The 24,180-nt window shown below is 34.6% G+C and overlaps 1 protein-coding gene across 3 annotated transcripts in view; it reads left to right on the forward strand.

Annotated features, from left to right (window-relative positions):
* PLA2R1 (phospholipase A2 receptor 1) overlaps positions 1-24,180 on the forward strand; it is a 153,731-nt gene that overhangs the window by 47,402 nt on the left and 82,149 nt on the right. For all 3 annotated transcript variants that reach the window (XM_074215874.1, XM_074215875.1, XM_074215873.1), the window contains exons 4-8: positions 2,600-2,773; positions 6,876-6,989; positions 8,134-8,277; positions 10,824-11,012; positions 12,585-12,742. In XM_074215874.1, coding sequence (XP_074071975.1) covers positions 2,600-2,773; positions 6,876-6,989; positions 8,134-8,277; positions 10,824-11,012; positions 12,585-12,742 — 779 coding nt within the window. The remainder of the gene's footprint in view (positions 1-2,599; positions 2,774-6,875; positions 6,990-8,133; positions 8,278-10,823; positions 11,013-12,584; positions 12,743-24,180) is intronic.

Below are 24,180 nucleotides of genomic sequence, written 5' to 3' on the forward strand. Positions count from 1 at the left end.
AATGAGGAGAAAGGTGACTTGGTAGAGGGAGAGAAAACTCAGTTCCAGGGGTCAGTTATCCTAAGTTTGGGGAGGCTCTCCCAGAACCTCCAACAGACTCACAGTTTTATCTCTTGGTTTGTGGCTGTGTGAAGTCAATGGGCCACCTTGTGGTCGCCTCATGGAAATGTTCCTTTCCCAGCAGCCCAGCATCCAGGGGAAAAATAGGATCTTGTTAGGAGATTCCATTCAATTCAAAATTCATCAAGCATTATAGATACCTACTTTGTGAAAGGTAGTATACTAGGAACTGAGAATGTTAAGATAGGATGGAAGAAAAAAGTCCCTGCCCACAAGGAGCTTGAATTCTACTGGGGAGATAAAGTAATACAGTATCATTTGAGGAGAAGAAGAATACCAGAATTGAGTGAAAGACTTCCCATAAAATGTAACACTTCCTCTGAATTTTGAGGGAAACTAAGGCTTCTAAGACATAGAAATGAGGAATGAGTACATTTCAAGCAAGCAGGACAGCCATACAAAGAAACAGAGGAGAAATTTAAAGGTTGAGTCTGGCAGAAAGCAAATTTACCAGTTTAGTTGGCAAACAAGGAGTAGCAAATACCAGTATAACTGGAATATAGATTGTATAAAAGGGATTAAGGTGAACTAAATCTGTACAGGTAGACTGGAGCCAAAATGTAAAGGATTTTAAAATGCTGAGTTTGTATTTTATCCTAATGGCTATAAGGAACCAAATACGATTTTCGATTAAGGGAGTGACATGATCAAACCTATAACTTGGTCAGATCATTTTAGTAGCTGTGAAGACCTGGGTTTGGGAAGGGAGAGACTGAAAATTGGGTTCTCTAGGAGGCTGAAGCTATCTCCGAGGCCAAACCAACTCCAATTCTAACTCTTATTTTTTAAATTAATATTTTATTTATTTTTCCAACTAGTTTCAACAGTAGTTTTTGCAAGATTTTAAGTGTTACATTTTTCTCTCTCCCTCCCTTTCCTCCCCCCTTCCCCGACAGAAAGCAATCTAATGTAGTCTATGTTGAAAAGTAGCATGGCATTTGATCAACATTTTTAAAACTCTAACATATTTGCAGTTTTATTTCAGATGGCTTATAGTTGTGAAGTTTTGTTGCTATTTTTCCTTGTTCACCTTAGTTCATGATTTTTAAAAAAAAATCTAGTGTATATATCATCTCAATTTGATATGGATTCTCTCATGTTTCATGGAAATGGCAAGTTTCAGGTCTTAATTTATGTGGTCTATTAAGTTTATTTTTAATCATTTTTCAAAATTTTTGGCTGGCTCCTTAAAAATGAATTTTTACACAACACCCTTTTGGCTGAAGGAGGTTTTTTTCCCCTAGACTGTTTGTTAGCATTCTCATTTTCAACATTCATTTGAAAACCTTAATTCATTTGGGATACACCATGCAATATAAAAATATATTTTAGCTATTGTCAAATAAATTAAATGTGAAGAGATTTATTTGTACTGTACCCCTGTTCTGCTTGGAAAATAAAATACATGTAAAGTAATTTATTTGTACTGTACCCTGGTACTTTCTATGCAATACACAACCAAAAATTTTATTGCTAATTTTTTTAATTACCAGATAATAATGCCAAACTTGAAACCTTTATCACTAAGTATTGAGAGCAGAGGTTCAAATTAGCAGTATTTTACATGAACTCTGTTGTTGAAATAAACACATATGTCAATTCTTTTCTATGAATAAACTGACCAATAATTAAGACTTAAAGAAAGGATCATATCAACCTTGATGGATTTGCTCATTCCATCAGTGCAACAACCAGGGAAAATTTTGGGCTATCTGCAATGAAGAATACCATTTGTATCCAGAGAAAGAATTATGGACTTTAAACAAAGACCAAAGACTATTACCTTCAAATTAGAAAAAAAAACATTATCTTATTATGTAATTTTACTATTTCATACTTTATTTTTCTTCCTTAAGGATATGATTTCTCTGTCATCTCATTCAACTGAGATCAATGTATAACATGGAACCAATGTAAAGACTAACAAAATGCCTTCTGTGGGGGGTGGGAGAGGGAATCAAGAATGGGGGAAAATTGTAAAACTCAAAAGGAATAAAATCTTTCTTAAAAAAAAAGAATTAACTTCCCCCCCCCAAAAAAAAGAAAGAAAGGATCATAACCTCATCACCAAAAATTTCATTTGCATTCTTAGATCAGTCCATTTAATTCAAAGAAGTAATATAGAAGACTTAGTCATTAAGGGTAAATTAGGAATAAAGATCATGAAGATTTATATAGTTTACTTTCCAGGATTGTCATGCCATAATCATTTTTTGCTTTTGCAAGGCAATAGGGTTAAGTGACTTGCTCAAGATCACATAGCTAGATAATTATTGTGTCTGAAATCAAATTTGAACTCAGGTCCTCCTGACTTCAGGGCTGGTGCTCTATCCATTGCACCACCTAGCTGCCCCGCTATAATCATTTTTACCCAAATGTACTTAAAAAGTCTCTCAGATATCTAGTTAATTGATTAGGTATTAATTCTGCCAAATTATAAAATAAGAGAGGGTGTTTTTCTAATGGACTTTGTTTTTAGCTTCCACAGCAATAAGTTGTGACATTTTCTGGGAGAAGGATCCTGATATGCACATTTGCTATCAATTCAATCTCTTTTCCATTCTGTCTTGGAGTGAGGCCCATTCTTCATGCAAGATGCAAGGAGGAGATTTATTAAGTTTCATGGATGGGTCAGAAGAAAATTTTATAAGACGTAAGTAGATAAATGGTCCATATTTATGTCCACCCAGTAAAAATAACATGCAATACCATGTCCACATTAGATTGTGAGATCCTTGAGAGCAGGACTGTCTTTACCTTTCTTTGTATTTCTAGCACCTAGCCTATAGTAAAAGTCTTAATAAGTGTTCCTTGACTAACAATTTTCCAACAGGGGAGAAAACATGCATAGGTTCACACAGACACACACACAGATTATATATTTTATTGCATATATATATATATATATATATATATAGAGAGAGAGAGAGAGAGAGAGAGAGAGAGAGAGAGAGAAAGAGACAGACAGACAGAGACAGAAAGATAGAGACAGAGACAAAGAGATATAGTATAGATGGAAATTAATCAAAAGGAGAAGGAACTAGCAGTTGGGGAAGGATTATTGATGCCTTTAGTACTTGAGCTAAGAGTTAAAGTAATCCAGGAAAAATCAGAAGACTGAGGCAAGGAGAAAGAACATTCCAGGAATGGAAGATAATAAGTAAAAATTTAGGAGATGAAGTTTTGCATGTGTGGAAGAGCAAGTAGGCTAGAATTGTTGAATCATGAAGCAAGTAAAGGACAGTAAAGTAGGGAAACCACAAATTAACATCATCTATATTTTATTTTATTTTACATTTTACTTTATTAAACATTTCCAAATTACATTTTAATCTTATTCTGGCCCTTCTATAGAGTTTTGCAGACCCAGTTAGACACCTCTGGTGTAAGCAGACTACGAAAGATGGGGCTAAGTGTGAAGGGCTTTCAATGACAAATAATAAGAGTTTATGTTTAATCTATTATGTTTAAAGTAATGTTTAACCTATTATGTTTGAAGAGTTTATTAAATGAAGGATTGGGGGTGATGTGATCATACTTGAGCTTTAATAGAGATCACTTTGATTAGATTTTTAATGAAAATCAATTTTGGTTTTTAATAGGCTAGTTTCTTTCTTCTTGAGGTTTAAAATTTTTAAATGTAAACTCTAGGACTTTTCCCTTCAATATCAATATTTTTTCCTCCTATTCCTTCCACTATGTCCCCAGTACCTTTCAGATGCATAGTGTGCTGTTTAATTGTTAATGCTGATTAATCATTTTAAGAAGGACAGTGTATTATTTGCATTAATATGTAATTAAATAACTTGGCAGGGTACTTCCCATGTGTACATTATTCTGTTTGTATTTAGTGTATTCAGTGTTAGCCCATATCAAATTTAGGAAACTTCACTCCTTGGTAAAATGAGACTCAGTTGTCTTCTGTAGTGTTGATATATGTCTTTTGACATCATTCGCCATTATGTCTCCTAGGTAAGACCTCATTCTGCCCCTTCACATGCTGTTAACATTTATCATCTGTGTATTACTTTGGGGTTAACCTCTCTGCCAAAGCCATAATCATGGCAGGGGAAAGAAAAAGAAAACTCTAAGAACATCTGACCCCCCAAAAAATGAGAATAAATGTAGGGTTCTGAGAATAAAAGCCTTCAGACTGAATTTGATCATTGTCAGGAAAATTTTTTCCTCAAGGGGAGTCAACCAAAGTCCTAGTTAGTTTCTTCCTATAGTTCTCATTCTGTGGATCAGTTCTTTCCATCTCAGTATATGGAAATATCTTACTTCACCTTGACCAACTCTTAAGACCATAGATTTTGCCCTTGATCCACAGATAGCCCAGCCTGGCTAATCCCTGTGCTAACAACTTACACTGATATTTACATTGCTTAGTCTTTAATAAAACCTTTATCTGTCACCTAGTCTGTCATTTCAGAAACAAGTACTCTGGTTCCCAAACCTAACAATATCCTCATTTCAAATGTCATTTGCATCCATCAAAAACTAAAGGAGATAGACACTTTGAAAAATTTTGTTAATCAATGTTGTTTTCTTCAAGATGGTGAAAACCCCACAGATCAAGTAAGGTACTGTTCAACACTGTTTAATAGTGTGCTGGATTTTTCTCCAAATCAGTTTGCCTCTTCAAATGTCACTTTAAAGTAAACATACAAAGAAACACAGAATGTTCAATTATCAAGTTGAAAAAGAGACTTCACAGTTTGATAAATTAGATATTTGGGGCACCTGTTTTGATCTAAAGTGACATTTTTGTATCTCAGAAAAAGCATTTGGATAGCTTGTTTATTGAATTTTTAAATTTATGGTTCTCTCTAAAGAGTTTGTGATAACACAGGATCATAAATGTAGATTTAAAAGGGATCTTTGATTAAATCTAGCCTAATCCCTTCATTCTATAGATGAAAAAATGGAGACACAGAGAAGTTTAATGATTTACTTGAGGTTAGACAGGTAGTAAATGACAGCTGTAGGATTCAAACCTAGATTTTTTGGGTTCATTCTCTCTGATACTTGAGCAATAGGATTGGACTCTCTAGAAAGGTGAAGAATCAGGACATCTAAAAGTTCATCTCCCAAAGGATGAGATGCCTTTTATATTCTCTAAGACATGAACTGGAGGAAGTCCAAGGAGCTCAGTTGAGGCAAAGAAGAAAAGGCAGATACTAGATCTAGGGCAGGAATGTGTGGTGAGGGGAGGCAGAGAATGCAGAGATACACCTCACCTATGCCTCACCCCAATTATGAAGGGGTGCTTACACATACACATGCTTAATGTATATAGCAATCAGAAGTGAGGCTCAGTTCTGCCTCCTCTACCTCCCCCTCACTGCACATTCCTGATTTAGAGACATGAGAGAGCCTGTGTCTGAGAGGACTGAAAACAGGACCCCAGGCTTAGGGTGCTGGGGAGAGGAGGGGAAGACTCAGATGTCATCAGGAATTCAAATGAGAGTTCAGGCAAGAGCTCAGAATTTAGATAGTGGGTTTGGTATGAAGCACAGGGGACAAACCCTACAAAAGAACTTTGAGATTGATTCAGACATCTTCAGAGGTAGTATGTATTTGGGGAGGTGGTGGTTATACCTCCATTTTTGTATATAAACATCCAAAAGGAGTCTAAAGTCTTCAGTTGGCACTCTCATCCTCTTTGTGCTCCAAATTTCTAAAGGTTTCTATCTCTGTCTCTCTGCCTTTCTTCCTCTTTCCCCCTCCTTTTCTTTCTCAGATTTTTCTTGATTCCTCTCTCCCCTCAACTGCTAGTACCCTCTTTTCCTAGACTACATTGTATCTATTTTTGTGCTTATTCTATAGTTATTTATATTATTTATTTACAAATCCATACATCATGTCTCTTCTTGTAAGAGAAAGGGCAGACTCATTTTTGTTCTTATGGTCTCAGTATTGAGAGCAATGCCTGCCAAAAGGGAGGTATTCAGGAAATGTTTATGAAGGTTCAGATCCTGCCTCTGATGCAAATAGTATATGACCAGGGGCAAACAAATTAATCTTTCAGCGTCCAATGTGATTGTTTTTGTCCATAAGTTGCAGAGAAATTACTGATTTGTATTGCTAAGAGGAGCCTTTTCCATTAAGAATCCTCTGTACCATCCATAAGTTCCCCCATCAAAAAAAGAGCAAATATATATTTTAAAGCTTATGTATTGATGATCTCTTTTTACTCTTACTTCTTCCCTCTTACTTCTTAAACCACTAAGTGTAAATTTCTTTTAGGTAACTGTGGATCTCACGAGAATAAAAATGAGCCTAAATTTGGTTAGCTAACTTTAGATGTTATAGGGTCATGGTATATATATTTGTGTATGCTGAGTTGGGGAAGAGGATTATGTCCAGAAATGACTGCAATATGTGCTATGTAAAACAAAAAAAAAAAGAAAAGAAAACATTTTTTAAAAGAAAGAAATGAGAGTGAACTCAAGTTTATAATCATAGAGCATTTCAATTACTTTTTGGCTTCTAGTTCCATACAATAAATTGTTATGAAAATTTAAGATTTCTAGATAATAGGGGAAAATGCATTGAAACTCAAGTACTGCTCTCATTGAAGTAGTAAGAGACTCTAAGAAAATTATGTAAGGAATTCTCATGGCTGTGATAATGTGTTACCAGAAGGCTGATATTTTATATTAAATGTAGTTCACCATGCTCCAAAAGTCCTGAAAAATGAAAAGGGTGATTTTTTTTCAAACCTGTGATTCCATTTACTCTTTTCATTTCAGAACATTTAAGTACTAAAGCAGTTGATGTATGGATGGGTCTGAATCATTTGGATACAGCTGCTGGTTGGCAATGGTCAGATGGAACTCCGCTCACCTACCTAAACTGGAGTCCAGGTATTGGGACTTTTAGCTATGCCACAATGTGACAACATTTCAAAGGCTTAATAGTAAATGTTATTTATTCTTATGAAAGTAAGAGACCTGACCTGGTTGGACAAGTACTTTTCTCTTATCCCACAAAGTTTGTGGCAAAGATTGCTTGGGTTCTGATACTTTGAGGAATTGGGGGTAGGGAGAGTTACACATGAACTTGTCCTTTATAATTCATTTTAAGGAGTCACACTTCTTTGCCCCAGAGACATTTAGACTATTGTTCCAGAAGAGATTTCTTAACTGCATTGTCTATGAATGGATTACCCTGGAAGACTTGGCCAGTATGATTAAAGCTGAACTTCCATTGTGTAATGATTCTGTCACATCTGACTCCTTGTGACCCCATTTGGAGTTTTCTTAGTAAAGATTTGAAAAATATTGCCATTTTCTTCTCCAGCTCATTTTACACATGAGGAAACTGAAGCAAAGAGAATTAAGTGACTTGCCCAGGGTCACACAGCTAGTACGTGAGGTTGGATTTGAACTTAGGTCCTCCTAATTCTAGACCCAGTCCTTTATTGCACCACCAAGCATGCTAAAACTAAAATGAACTACTTACAAAGCAAAAACATGAAATCACTTGTATCAGGCAACAATCAAAAGCCAAGAAAGTTAGGCAAATTACCCAAGGTTGAAGAAGAAATTTGGGTCAGAGTGAGAATATAGCAACGAAATATAATCATTCAAAAAACAAAATCATCTCATTATTTAGTGTAGATTTTCACAGATCAATCAACTGTTTTACTCTTCCAAATCATTTTTTAAAATATACTAATGATACTAACAGGCTATAAAGATTTTTTTAAGAGTCTCACTAATCATAATAAGCAGCATGGTATAGAGGAAAAAGCACTGACTTTGGTGTCAATTGACCTAGATTTATAAACCAAGTCACCCACTATTATATAACATTGAGCAAGTCACTAAACATTCTGAGCCTCAGTTTCTAAACCTGTAAAAAGGAAGTTTTAGACTAAATTATCTCTAAAGTCCCTGTTAATTTTGAAATTATTAATTTGAAATCATAGAAATGAATGTCAAGAAAGTTCTTTAGATTTAATAAATTATTTGGGGAGGGAATTTAAAGAGTTGTTGCTGTTTTCAGATGTAAAATTTGACCCATTTCTTGAGCATCACTGTGGAACATTCAATTCTTTGATGACACAGTCCTGGCGAAATCATAAATGTGAATCTGGATTACCTTATGTATGTAAAAAATATTTAAACTACACTGAACATGAAATATTTGGTAAGTTTGTTATGTTAATTAGTCTTATAAATTATTTAATATTCCTCTCTATATAATAAAACCTCCCTCCATCTGTTGATAATATATAATTCATACTTTGCTAATGTTAGTTTACATATATCCAATAAAATATTTGTATCCAGATGATTTTTTACTATTCCAAAGGAATCTTGTATATTATGTATATATATATATATATATATAGTCAGAAATTTGCTAAAAACAAAAGCAAAAGCAAAAAACCCAAGGCAAGATAACTTTACCATATCAAACATTTACCCTTTTCAGTTTTTCCCATTAGAATTCTCATTCTTTGAGTAGTGGAACTTGTAATACCTGTTTCTCATCTAAATCTACTCCTGAATTTCTTTCATGATCCCTTTGAAAATTGACTAAATCACAAGTGAGTTTTACACAACTCTGTTTTTCACTGTTTCCACACATCACTGATAAGCCTGGGGAAAAAGAATACAACTCATAGCAGCAAATCTTTAGGCCAACTCATTTTATTTTTAAGATCCTGTTACTCTTTTATAGTGAGGATTAGAAAGGTGCACTAAATTGAAGAGAAAGACCAAATCTCTGACTGTCCCCCCTGACTGGAATGCTCTTCCTCCTCATCTCTGCCAACTGGCTTCCCTAACCTCCTTTAAGTCCCAATTAAATTCTTATTTTCTACAAAACCAACTCCTGTTAATTGTAGTGCCTTCCCTCTATTCATTGTTTCCTGTTTATCTAGTATATAGTCTTTTTGTGCACATTTGCTTATTGTCTTCCCCATTACTTTGTGAACTCCTTGAGGGCAGGGACCATCTTTTGTTCTTTTTTGTATTTCTAGTGCTTAACAGAGTGCCTAGCACATATTAAATTCTTTTGTTTGCTTGTGTGTTTGTTTGTTTTAATATATTTATTTTTTATTTTTCCAAATACATACAAAGATAGTTTTCAGCATTCATTTTTGGTAAGGTTTTGAGTTCCACATTTTTCTCCCTTTCTTCTTTTCCTTTCCCTTCCCCTTTGCCAGCAAGTAATCTAAGTTATACATATACAACTATGTTAAATATATTTCCATATTTGTCATGTTGTAAAAGAAGAATCAGAACAAAAGGAAAAAATCCTTGAGAGAAGAAAAAACCTTTATGGTTTATGCTTTATGCATAAAATAAATTTTAAAAACTGAAAATAATATGCTTTGGTCTACATGCAGACTCCATAGCTCTTTTCCCTGAATGTGGGTGGTACTTTCCATCACAAGTCCTTTAGAATTCTCTTTGATTATTGTACTGGTGAAGAGAGCTAAGTCTATCATAGTTGATCATCACGCAATGTTTCTATTAATGTGTACAGTATTCTCTTGGTTCTATTTACTCAGCATCAGTTCACATAGGTCTTTCCACACTTTTCTGGTCTACCAATTCATGTTTTCTTATAGAACAATTGTATTCCATCACATTCATATACTATAACTTGTTCAACTATTTCCCAATGGGTAGGCATCCCCTCAATTTCTAATTCTTTGCCACTACATAAAGAGCTGCTACAAATATTTTTGTACATGTGAATCTTTTTCCTTTTTTCACATATTAGGATCTTAATAAATACTGATAGATTGACTCATCATAGCTAAAAGAAATTTGGTGTTTCATATCATAATATGAATGGTCAATTGTAAGAATTTTCTCTTGCTACAAGTTAAATAGTACATATTACTAAAGTTTCCATTTTAATTTTCCTCTAAATATACACTCCTATATTCTTAGAGTTTAGAAAAAGAGTAGTGAGTCAATTTGTCATCTACATTAGATTCTTCCAATTTCTTAGTAATCTGCTGAAATTCACATAGAATTTTCTCCATATCTTGTTGTCTTCTCCCTTTTCCTCCTTTCCTTCCTTCTATAAGATGGGTGTTAAATTGTTAATTTATTATCACTCAACATTCAACAAACATTTAACAAGTGCTATTATGTGCTCAGCTGGCATTTTTAAATGCCTAATGTTTGTCCTAGACCTGGCAGATGTACAAAGTTTTGATAAAATTTGGTTGCTGGCTTCATGAAGTTTAAGGCGTAGGCGAGGCATAAACCACAAACTCAGATGACGATAATACACAAAATTGTGGCACAAAACAAAGAGTTCTGTGAGGTCAGAGGTAGGTCCCTTGTGCTATTTACTAAATAGGGCAGCTGTGAGAAAAAGAGACATGCCTTGAACCTGTGATTTCATTAGTGCAGAGAACTCCTACTACTTATTTAGAATGGCACCTCTTCAATTTATAGTCTTAGAGAGTTACCAAGAGTCCTGAGAGGTCAAATGATTTGCCAGGGCACACAACTTATAAGAACTAGAGGTGAGACTCTTCCTGTTTCAAGTCTGATTCTCTATCTGAACACTCTTACTTTTGACACAATTTTGTCATCATCTCATATATCTCAAAAGTTTCTAGTTTCTATAAAATAATCACATGCAAAAATTAGATAATAAAGATAATATCACTAGCTATGATTATGAATAATATATTTTTGTTTTATATCCTTAAAATGAAAAAGATACTTGGAAATACTACCCTACCCACTGTGATCCAGGCTGGAAACCTTACAATCACAATTGTTACCAACTTCAGAAAGTAAAAAAATCCTGGAAGACTGCCCTGCATTCCTGTCATTCCAATAACAGTGAACTGATTCACTTAGCTTCATTAGCAGAGGTGGAGTTTTTCATCTCCCTTCTTAGAGATGGTGAGTCCATAAATTTGGTTGGTTTATCTTTTTTTTTTCTAATTACTGCTAGACCTTATGTCCAATAATAATATAGCAAGAAATATTTTTACTAGGGTATAGAAAATAAATCCATCTATTTTTTAAATTGACCTTAATGTACTTGGGATACTATTTTCAGAATATATGCAGGAATAAAGTCATAGCATTTTCACAAAATATATGTTAGAAAAAAAGGTAAAGACATTCACATATATAATAAAGTGATAGACATGTTAGTTTTTAAAATGTGTCATTGAGTATTGCATTCACTGTTATTTTATGATTTCAGTATTAAAAATTCAACCCTCAAAAGAGAAACCACTGAACACAAAAATCTGCAAATAGTAAAATACAACCAAATTCATAATTTAGTGATGCTGTTGCCAGTATGACCTATGCATACAATCCAAACAGTAAATTTCATTGTTTATTAAGCTGAAGTCAAATGATAATGATGATGATTCTTTAAGGTCTACAAAACTATATATATGTCTGTCACTTTATTGACTTAAACAACAATTAAGAATTTAAGTGGAGGTGTAGTTAGGTGATACAGTTGGATAGAGCACCAGCCCTGGAAGCAGGAGGACCTGAGTTCAAATATGATCTCAGACAAATAAAATTGCCTAACTGTGTGACCTTGGGCAGATCTGATAATCCCATTGTTTTAAATAAATAAAATTTTTTAAAGATTTAAAAAAAAGAATTTAGGTGTAACTGGAGTCAGGAAGAAGTCAGTTCAAATCCTTAGTCAGGTCCTTTTTAATCTGTATAAACCTTAAATCCTTTAACCTCTCAGGCTTATTTTCCTTATCTGTGATGTCCCCAGATGGACAGATTTCAGGGGGTCTGTGAACTTGTGTAGGAAAATAATTACAAATACTATTTTCACTGTAATTTATTTCCATTTTATTTTATACATTTAAAAGTTCTGAAAGAGGGCATCTAAATGCTTTATGAGAGATAGTGAAACAAACAGGTTAAGAATCAATGATCAGGGGCTGGCTAGATAGCATAATATCTTTCTTCCATATTGAAACAAATGAAAAAAGAAAACAGGTGAAAAAAACAGAGAAAAAAGTAGAAAAATTACTTGATAGAAATGAGAAATTAAGAAATAGGTGTCTCTTTTTCTTAAGTCAGAAAGAGTTGTTTCTCACCTTAGTCTGTCCAGTTTCTACTACCCCCCCCCTTTCATTTTTTTCTTTAGATGTCATTTTTTTTTTTTGCTCTGCATGGATTTGGAGAAGTTATCAATAATCTGTGAGGCAATGACTTCCCTTAAACTTTGTAATGACTCCAACCTAAATGCAGCTTCAAATGTGGAGGTTTCCAAATCTTTTTTTAAGCCTATGTCTTTTATCACAGATTAGAATACAAAACAAAGTTGTTTTCTTAATTATTTCTAATCTTTTTGAAAAGAGTTAAACTAGTTCTATCTCATAGAGAATTCACAATCAAAAAGAAACTTTTTATTAAACAGTCAAATTAATGACCACTTTTTTTCCTCTAATAGGAATCCAAACAATAATCTCCTATGATCTTTTACAGAAAATGTATCTGAAACATGGATTGGCATGAGTAGCCATAGCTTCCCAGTCTCCTTTGAATGGTTTAATGGCTCTTCAGTCACCTTTACTAACTGGCACTCCCAAGAGCCCAATATTGCTCTCAACAGCAGCCAACTCTGTGTTTCAGCTCAACAATCTGTAAGTTGGCACCCTCATCACTTAGAATCTTTGAAGGCTGAGTTGCTTCACTGTTGTTTTTAGGATCAGAACTGTGTAGGTTAGGACTCCCATGATTCCATAATGGCTATTGAAAGCAGATTGCAAAATTAAGACACAATTTTTATAGATAGTTACATATCTCAAATATATAAAGAACTTTATAAAATCTATAAGAATATTGGTTATAACCAGATGATGAATGGTCAAAGGATATGATTAGGCAGTTTTTAAATGATGAAATCAAAATAATTTTTAGTCATGTGAAAATGCTCTAAATTATTATTAATTAGATAAATGCAAATTAGAACAACCTTAATATATCTAGAATCACTGAAGAAGACAGTGACATGTTGAGGGGATGTGGAAAAATTAAGATACTAATTCATTGTTGGTGGAATTATGAACTGAATCAACCATTTGGGGAGTGATCTGGAATTATGCTCAAAGGGGTTATTAAACTGTCTATATATTTTTTGACCAGCAATACTAATACTAGATCTATTTCCAAAGATGATTAGAGAAAAAAAGGAAAAAAATCTATACGTGTTCTAAAATATTTATAGCAGCTTTCTTGGGGGAAATGGCTGAACACATTGTGATATATGATTGTGATGGAATACTACTGTGCTAAAAGAAATGACAAACTGGGTTACCCTAGAAAAACGTGGATAGATGTGCATGAAATAATGAAGAGCAAAATGAGCAGAACCAAGAAAATATTATACAGTATACAACAACAACAATATTGTTTCAAAAACAACTTTGGCTGAATAAGTCCTTTTGACTATAAAAAATGCCCAAAGTAACTACAAAGGACATATGAAAGAACACACTCTCTTTCTCTCTTTGTTCAGAGAAAGAACTGATAAATAGATGGATATATAGAATTATTTTACACACACACACACACACACACACACACACACACACACACACGAGTTTAGTGAAAGCCATCTCTAAAGCTGGGGAAGAGAAAAAAAGGAGGGGGGGAAGGACAAATAAATTTATATCATAACTTTATATGTAAAAAAATACCAAGTTGGTAAAAAAAATACCAAATTTACAGTTTCCTGTGGAGTTGTCTTTTTTTTCAACTATTCCATGCTATGGAAATACTTGTTTTATTTCATAAATTAAAATTTTAAAAATAAAAAAAATTAAAGCAGGCTATATGTTCCATGAAACGCCATAAGAAACCCTGTCCCTGACCCCAAATGGCTACTTCTCTAGTCAGAAGTATTTTTTATGTACAAGTGACACCCCCAACTAGTCTCAAAAACATCTAGGTTGACAGCCTTATTTGATTCATGTTCTCGCCCTGTTTACAATACAAATCCACACCTCTCTAAATCAGAGCCATAGTGATATTTTTAGGCACCAGGTGTGAGTTTATATAATTCTCAGATTTTTCTCTTCAGATTGAGGCTCTCAATTTATGATAATCCTGACTTTTAACCTGTTTGTCAAGGAAACTTCAAAGGAGATTTTGACAGTATTTTATGACCAGAAGCGTGGACAGAAAATATTATTTTTGACAACAGCAGATTTAAAAGAGTAGGATCTAAGAATATGACTTTAGAGATTATTTAGTCTAACCAGAACCTGAGGTTCATAGAATTTAAGTAACTGACCTTGTTCACACAATAGGAAACACTAAGAGTGTGGTATCTGATGAGGAAAAGATAATAGTAAGTATATATATATATATATAGATAGATAGATATAGATATAGAGAGATAGATATAAATATATATGGATATAGATATAGATATAGATATTTATATAGAGAGAGATATATAGATATATGATATTTATAGAATACATATATATGATATACATATATGATATTTATAGAAAATACACAAATCATAGGACCCAGATCAAATTATTGCCTTTAATATAGCAGCAAAGTTCATTCTGTAAGAGGAATTTTTGACCTGTTTGGAATCATGAACCCCTTTGTTGAAAGGATCCAGTGAGGTCTATGGAAGCCTTCTCCCAATCATCTTTTTAAATGCATAAAACATATAGGATTACATGGATATATTATACATTTTTTTCAAAAATAAGTTCCCAGTTCCCCGATTAAGAACCACATTATTATGGGATTATCAGTGAGACTGCAAAAAACATGCAGTCCAACCCCCTCATTTTATAAACGAGAAAACAAAAATCCAGAGAGATTAAGGGATTTGCACAATTCAGATAGAGTCAGAGGTGAACTATGAACTGACTCTGACTTCTGACTCTGATTAAATTCTCTTATGGAGAAAAATAAAAGTATTGGGACTTAATCAGAGATACAAAACTGAGAAAGAGAGAATGAAGTGTCTAAAATGATCCTGACTTGTCTCTGAGGTAGTTGTGGTATGGTAAAAAATGAAATGCAAGTGGAGATGAAGAAAAGGGATTAAGAAAAGATTTCAATTGGATATATTGACATTATGTACTATCATTCCACCTCTCTGGATATTCCAAGACCTTTAACTGGACATATAATGTGCTCAAGAAATATATATTAAATAATAATCTTATAAGTTGGAAGATTGAAGCGGGACCTTAAAAAAAGATAATAAAAATCATTGAGAAAGAAGAAATAAAATAAAGGATAAAGAAAAGTAAAAAAAAAGAATAGAATAGCATTTGTGAAATTTTGTCTGAAGAAAATATTTAGGTGATAATAACTTGCCCTGTTCTATGCTAAGAAGAGGTTGTTTTTAGAATTGAGTACAATATTAAGAATGAGCAAGCCATCAGATTTTTTTATAGTACTTTGATGTTCTCTGTCAATGAGGACTGAGAGATGGTATTAACTGGTATTATCTGATTCCTGGACTTGGTTGCTTTTAATATTGAGGTAGCAAAATGGAATATCACAAGATTCCAGATGTAGACCTAATAGGTCATCTAGTCCAATCTATTTCCTTTTGGAAAAAAAATAAAATGGAAGCCATGAATGCATGCAAATATTCAGGAGGATCCTGGCTTTTGGGGGAAAAGAAATATGGTTTTCAAAGAGAATCAATGACATGTCTTGACTTGTGCATGAACTGGATTTGAGTGAAGTAGAGTTGTGGAAATTCTCAGCCTCATTCTCTCTTCCTGGGTCATAGAAGTGCAGGAGCAGGAGGAAAGTTGGGACAACTGGCAGCGGCCCAGGAGACAGTGAGTGACCACAGTGCTTTCGATGTCTGACCAAACTCTAAGTGTCCCACAGCTCTTACTTCAGCAGCTTGCAATTGATGGTGGAATATTAGGACAGATAGGAGAGAGTAAACAGTTTTATGAGAAGTTTCAGAACTTTGTGCTTTTAACAAATAGCATAATTCATTTTTCCAGATAATTTGGACCCAACTATGTAGCATTCAGATTTAATTTTTAACAGTTATTAAATTCCTACTATATGCAGGCATCTCAATTCCTTAGCTCAAAAAGCTTCTTATTTAATTGATTTCTAATCTAATTCTTATCTAAAACATATAAATGACTATAAACTTTATGATGTGGAGACTCCTAGGATAAAAAGCTTGGAAAAAGTTATCAAGTCCAACCTCATTTTTACAGATAAGGATTTTACAGTAAATGCTCCATCTGTCTGTTGACCTCTTTTTTGTCTGTCCATCATTATTATCAATGATAAGAACAGTAATAATATTATAAGTAATACTACTAATAATAACAATAACTAGCTTTACTAACCACTTTTCAGGTGATTTTACCTCCCCCAACAGTCCTCTGAAATAGGTACTAATCTCCCCATTTTATAGATGGGAAACCTCTGGCTGAAAAATTAAGTGACTTGTCCAGAGTTATATGGCTGGGAAGTGACTGAGAGATGTTTTTAACTCATATCAACTTGACTCTAAAGCTAGCATCGGCCATATCCACTACGTCACTGGAAGACTCATTCTGAAGGCTCATCATAGCATAGAAGTGACCCTGGGCTCCCAAGGATATACCAGTATAGTTCTCGCAAGTATTAACAAGCTGGAAAAGCATTAAGTTATAGCTGAGTGACATACTATCTGTCTATTTTCCATTGAGATAAGAGGGGAGCTTTCTTAGTTCAGGGGAACTCATCTTTTGAGTATGGTCTCATGGTAATGAATTTTGCATCTCTAAATTCCCTCAGAGACTGTTTACTATTAAAGCAGTGGAAGGGTTGCCAGAAATCTCACATTCTTGAAATTATATAATATGGAACAAGCTCATTAGAAAGGTGCATCAAAGGGTATATACAAGATGAGAACAAAGAAGGTTATCACCAACAAAGAGAATATTCAAATTAACTTTCTTTTGGCAGTAGACCAAAGTGATTGGGCACAGGCATGAAAGGCCTGTGTCTATGGTTGTTATGGTCACTTGCAGTCATTAACATTAGATGCTTTTGTTTAGTTTAATTTGGTGCAGTTAAATCCAGAGGTTGCTTACAGCTTCAAATGAAACTTCTAAGTTGAAGTTTTTAATCTCTTGTGTCAAGGATCCTTCTAACCTTCTGGTGAAACCTATGGATCTTTCTCAGAATAATGTTTTCAAATGCATAAAATAAATACAAAGGATTATAAGAAATCAATTATAATTAAAACAAATGTGCAATTTTTTTATATGTTCTGAAATCCCTCTGATGGATGAAGTCTAGGTTAAGAATTCTTATTTTGAGACTATTGTAGTAATGTGAAAAAAAAATAAGTGGAGGAAAAGAAAGGTCCAGTAGTTATAAAGCAAAGTTGATTAACCTCTCAGTCTCAACTTCCTCAAATAAAATCGATTTAAAAAACCTGTATTCCACAGGATTATTGTGAAAGTCAAATAATTTATAAATGCCATAAAAATATAGTTATTGTCAAAAAAAAATAGAATTCTTGGGGCAATTAGGTGGCGCAGTGGATAGAGCACTGGCCCTGTAGTCAGAAGTACCTGACCTCAGACACTTAATAATTACCTAGCTAGCCTTGGGCAAGCCACTTAACCCCATTTGCCTTGCAAAAACCTAAAAAAAAAAAAATAGAATTCTGACCCTGAAGTTAGGAGGGCCTGAGTTCAAATTTGAAGGGCCTGAGTTCAAACATAGACACTAGCTGTGTAACCCTGGGCAAAAATCACTTAAACCTCATTCTTAAAAAAAGGCGGGGGGAAGGTGACTCTCAAATTTCACTTACATCATCCCATACCAGCTTTTAAACATCATGAGGGCAAGTCCTATATGGTTTTACATCTTTTTAGTTACTGTTGCCTCATCTAACACTGTGTCTTATATTTAATAGATTTGTTGAATTAAATTAATAAAATGAATGATATCTTATCCAGGAGTCTTCTGAGTGGGAGACTAAATTTTCAGCATGAACAATTTTTGTACCTCAGATATCAAAAGATACACATCAGGGCTTGGTTTCTTGTTTTGTTGATTATCTAGAATTAAGAAAGTGATAGGGAAAGGGTTGATAAGAGATTCAACTTTAAAGTATATCATGCATTTTTTCAGAAATCCAATTATTAAACATTTTCCAGCATATTTATTTTACTTATTAGATGGAAAGCTCTCTGAAGACAGGGCTTTTTTATTCATTTTTATATGTCCCTCTCCATCCAGTACCTAGCATTGGGCCATAAACATGTTGTTAAATATTAGATGAATTTGTTTTCTTCCTTTAATGCCGTAATGTGTTCATTCATCACCATTTTTTGGCAGAATGGTAATTATGAAATAAGTAAATACCACAATTAATCTATTTCTAAGAAGCAAAACTTTTGTTAACAGGTATCTTTATAATTAACAGATTACTTAGTCATCGTAGATGTTTAAATTTATGCCGAGAAACTAGCTAGACAGGCTGTCACAAAGGGTATAGGCAACAGTGGGAAATGGAACACTCAGCCCCCCCCCTGCTGGCTGCTACTGAAATTTCAATTTTGAATCCCTTTAAGATTTTGACTGATGGACTATTTCATTTGGATGATGGAAATGATGGAAATGCCCCCAGGAAAGCTACTTGCTCTAAAACAACATTAAGATTTAAGCTTTAGTGTAAAGACTTTGATGGCGAGTATTAATAGCTTGGGCAGTTTGATGGTGCGGTGGATAGAGTATTGGGCCTAGAGTCAAGATGACTGAGTTCAAATCCAGCCTCAAACATTTCCTAGCGGTGTGACCCTGGGCAAGTCACTTAACCCTGTTTACTTCAGTTTCCTCATCAGTAACATGAACTGGAGAAAGAAACGGCAGACCAATCCAGTATCTTTGCTAAGAAAACCCCATCACAAAGAGATATGACTCAAGAACAAGTAATAGCTCACACTAGTAGAGGAGTTTGTAAATTTTAAGCATTCATGTGGTTTTATTTTCCTCAAAATATGATTATTCTGACATAATAGCATATGAACCATTCTCCCCATGACAATTCTAGGAGGTAGGCAGGGTAAGTATTTATTGTTCCCATTTTACAGATGGGGATATTATTATCCCCATTTATAGAGTCTCTGGTGGAGACTCAGATAGTTTGAGTTTTTGTTGATATTAGTAAGTATCAGAGCCAGGACTTAACTCTAGATCTTTCTTACCTGTGCTTTGTTGCAGTCAGCATTAGATTAAATTCTTCCACTTGTTTATTTTTGCACCAAGAAATGGTGGTTTGTGCTAGGCCAAAAGTAAAGTCTCTTCCTATTTTGGATCATGGTATAGGCAAACAACCTCTAGGTCTCAAGTTAGATGACTTGATTTGCATCATGGTTGTACAGTTGCCAACCTATGGGATCTTGGGTGAGTCATTATTCCTCCTATGCAAAATTAAACTGAAACTGATGGACTTGTTGATTGAGAGCTAAATAAAGCACCAGTGAGACCACCTTGTTCAACCTTCTCCTTTTATGTGTGAGAACACTGAGGCAGGTTAAAGACTTGCCCAAGGATCCATAAATAATCTTCAAGGTCAATTTGTAGTTGTTTTTCAATGTTTTGTTATTGTTTTAGTTATTTTCAAGCTTGTCCAACTTTTTGTAACCCATTTGGAATTTTAGTGGCAATGGTTTGCCTTTTCCCTGTCCAGTTCATGTTCCAGATGTGGAAACGGAGGTAAACAGGAAGAAACAGAGATAAATAGAAATAAACAGTGTAACTTGCCCAGGGTCACACTGCTGGTAAGGGTCTAAGGCTGGATTTGAACTCTGATTTTCCTGACCCCAGGCCTGGCACTCTGGTGCCTCCTGGCTTCCACTAAGTCCAATTAATCGAAAATGCTTACTTTCTTTTGTATTTTATTCTGAAATTGAACACAAAAGGACAAAACATTTCCATTTGTAAAAGAAAATGTAAAAAGTAAGATTGAATATTAATCCATGAATCTCTTCCATATAGCTTGAGTTGTTTTTGCTCTTGATTTTTTGTAAGTTCTCAGTTAATTCAACACATTACTTTCAAAAATATCTTACATAACCTCAGTGGCACAGTGACCCCAGATATTGCACTTGGAGTTAGAAAACCTGAATTCAAATCCTTCCTCAGACAATTAATAACTTTGTAATATGAGCAAGCTCCTTTGTCTCTTTTTGCCTCGGTTTCCTCATCTGTAAAATGGGGATAATAATAGCACTTACCTCCAAGGCAAATATATCAGATGAGTTAATATTTGTAAAAGTGCTTTGCAAATCTTAAAGCTCTTTGTAAATGCTAGCTGCTTTCATCTTTGTAACCCCTGTTGCTTCCTTCTGAATTTCCTTTTGTTTTCTTCTTTAATGTTTTTAGCTCAATCAGCCTTTATTTATGACTCCTATGAGCCAAGCAATGGGACCTACAAATGAATGCAATAATCCTTGCATTCAAATATTTTATATTTGCTCACTTCTCACTCTAAATCCTCTTATTTTTAATTTATCTGGTCCTAAAAAAATCACCTGGATATTAGAATCATCCTGTATGAGAGGAATATCTAGAATTATTTGCATAGACTCAAATTACCAATGATACCATGAAAACACAAGATATCTTCCTAGTTTCCAAATTTGCCACTCCAATGTCCAGCACACAATCTCTCATCCTTTTGGAAAGTACCCCAATCTTAGTTTGCTCAGAGTTAGAATTGAGTGAAGTCAAGAGACATTCCCCCTCTTTCCTAAAATAAAGTGGCAAGGAAGGGATACAAAAGTGTGTAAAGAAAGTGAATTTTATAGTATGTTCATAGAAACTATTACTGTAGTTCAGCTATTTCTCACTCCTTTTTATGAATGTATACACATTTGAAATTCTATAAAACTGGGTCATATAGCTCCTTAGGCTTATAACAACTTAAATCAAAAGTCAAGAATCTTAAATTATTTTGGCTTCTACAATCAGTGTAGTCAAAGTTAAGTCCACAAATAACTGTAAAGAGTTTGCAGCATAATAACCCATCATAAAGAAAATGAAATACCTTTATAAGGTAACTAGCTTTCTCAAGAACTGTACTTTGGTTTCTAATTAAGTCATGTGATAGGAGAGGGAAAAGATTTCCTCCCCTTCCTCTGACAAATACTCGGCAAGCCCAAAGTTTTGCAATTGTGGGGGAGGGGAAATAGGAAGAGACAAAGAGAGTATAACTCATTTAAGTCAAGTTTATCCATCAGCAAGAATTTATCTAACACCTACTATGTGATGAGTCTATCCTGTGCTACCTCTAAGGATGCCAAGAAAGGCAAAAACAACTCCTCTCAAGGAGCTCAGTTTTTATGGGTGAAATAGCATATAAACTACTATGTATATGCATACAAGAACCAGATAAATTATATGATCTCAGAGGTAAGACTCTAGTCTTAATGACCCAGAATTGACCTATTGCTATCTTTGTGAAGATAAAAAGGAACTTTATATCCTCTACCTCAAAGCAGTAGACTTGCCACAGAGAGGCATCCCAAGATTGAAGTCTTCCCATTTTAAGAGACCTTTCTAAACCTTCTTACTATAGGGGAAATATATATCTGATATATATCAATTTATATAGAAGCATTTAGGGTACCTAAGTTGCAAACCTGAAAGACTAGAAGATAGTGTTGCATTCTATAGTGACAGGAAAGATGAATGAAGAGGGGAGGTAGATAGGGCACTAGAATTGGGAGCAGAAGATTCATCTTCATAAGTTCAATTCTGGCCTCAGATACAAGTTGTGTGACTGGGAAAGTCATTTAATCCTGTTTGCCTCAGTTTCCTCATCTGTAAAATGATCTAGAGAAGGAAATGCAAACCACTCTGGTGTCTTTTGCCAAGAAAATCCCAAGGGGTTACAAAGAATCAGACAGGACTGAACAAGAAGTATTTATCAGAAACAGCTAGGTGGATAGACCACTGGCCCTGGACCAGCCCTGGAGTCAGGAGGGCCTGAGTTCAAATGTGGTCTCAGACACTTAATAATTCACCTAGCTGTGTGATCTTGGGCAAGTCACTTAACTCCATTGCCTGACAAAAAGCAAAAAAAAAATATTTATCCTTATTTTTCAGTTTCTCTAATATAATATGGTCATTTAGAGAGTGTGAGTCATATTTTATAGGATGCCTTCTTGGCTAGGAATTTGAGTTCAAATTCTCAGGGACTTTCTAGCTGTATATGAGGGACAAAAAGCTTTTTTTTCCCTCATAGCCAGAATACAGCACAAAATGCAAATTGTTGTATTTGTTTCTGATGGTTATGCAAAATAAGATAATTTTGAACCAGGAGAAAGAAGGATTGTGAACCTGTTTTCTTTGTTTTTCTTCTTGCTCAAGTTAATTTGCTAATTAATTGGGTGGGATCTTAGAAGTGAAATGGGCTAAAAACTCTCCACATAGTTTCAGGGGAAATTTTTGGCAGTCCCCAAAAATGGGTTTGGGGGATACAGGATTACTATCTTTCTCAGGAAGTCTACTATATTACAAAAGAACTCTTGTTCTGGGACAGTCAATGAAAATACACAGAATTGGGAAATGGAATATCTTATTCTAAGGATAGCAAGATAGCCAGTACTTAGTGGTTTTATTTTTAAGGAAGGAAGGGATGATAGGGCAACTCAAAACACTGCTTGAATGGGCCTGAATGAGGGTTTAAAGGAAATTTCTAAAAGTATGATAGTTGTTTCAGAAATCCAGTCATGGATTTCAAAGTAGTATCAGACACAGGTAATTAAAAAATATAGACTTAATCTTTGCCTTGAGCACTCTAGCTGGATGTCCTTAGCTAAGTGTTATGCCTCATAGCTTCCTCTATGAGCTGAAGAGTTGGTGATGCCTGGCCCTGCTCAGGGGAGATGCTTCTAGTCACACCTCAGTAGATGGGAACAAAGGGTCAGGATGCCTCCCTAAAGAGCTAAAGCCCAAGAGATGAAAATGGAAAACAATTTGGTAATCAGAAATGCTCAGCTTGAAACAAATGCCGCCACCCCTACCCCCACCCGCCCCAGGATAGAGACATGATCAGTCTGTAATTGTAATTTCTAGTTGAGAGAGAGAGAGAGAGAGAGAGAAGAAAATGCATTCACCTAAGAGCAGCACAATGATATCTTCAAGGAACATTGTCAGGTCTGCACCGTAGAAAATGAGAACTGCCTAGCTTACCCAAGTTCCCATTATGTGCTTCTTCAGGCATGGTGCCTGTGTGTGATCCTTAGTCATGAGTGTTCTCTGTATACACATGCCCTCTTTTATTGTGTGACAGTCTGTGATAGTGTTATTTCTTTTGTGCATAAAGTAAATCTTTCTTTTCAATTTGTTTGCCATGCTATTTGATGAAATGTCTTTTATTATGATGAAATGTCTTGAATTAATGTGTTTTCTACCTGACTAGTAAAAATAAATGTATCAGCGGGGTCTTATGAGCCATGGTTTTTGATGAACCACAAAGGACCTTAAACTTCAGTTGGCTTTTCTGGAGAACTGGATACAAGAGGAGGTATCACTGGTACTATATATGTATTTTCATGGCCGAATCACTTATTTGTTGAGAGTGACATTTTCCTCATCTGTAAAATGGAATTAATATAATAGGGAAAAGGAAAGTCTGACCCTATAGCTATTTATGGCCTACTGCTGCCAAGGCAACCACAGGCAGGACTCAGAACTCAATAAATCTTGGAGCTTTTTAGGAGGTGGATTAATTGAATATTTTATAATATATAAGAAACTAATTTTAAGTTGATAAATTTGTATGGTCTGAGAATGATGATATAAATATCCAAATGACCCTTGGCAGAAAAAAGTTTCCCCACCCCTATAATATACAGTTAGTCCTCAACATTCACACACTTTGGGGACTTTAAGCATTCAAGTGATTTTATTAGTAACTTCATTCTCACTTTCCCATTGGCAAGAGTGCACATTTGTGTCCACATGCAGTAGAGAAAAAAAAAAAAGACAGGTCCCATGCATGCAAGTTTATGGAGAAGCTGGTATTGTACTAGGAGCTTCACTGGTCTTGTTCACC

The sequence above is a fragment of the Macrotis lagotis genome, chromosome 1 (genome assembly GCF_037893015.1).
Source record: "Macrotis lagotis isolate mMagLag1 chromosome 1, bilby.v1.9.chrom.fasta, whole genome shotgun sequence".
Taxonomy (NCBI): Eukaryota; Metazoa; Chordata; class Mammalia; order Peramelemorphia; family Peramelidae; genus Macrotis; species Macrotis lagotis.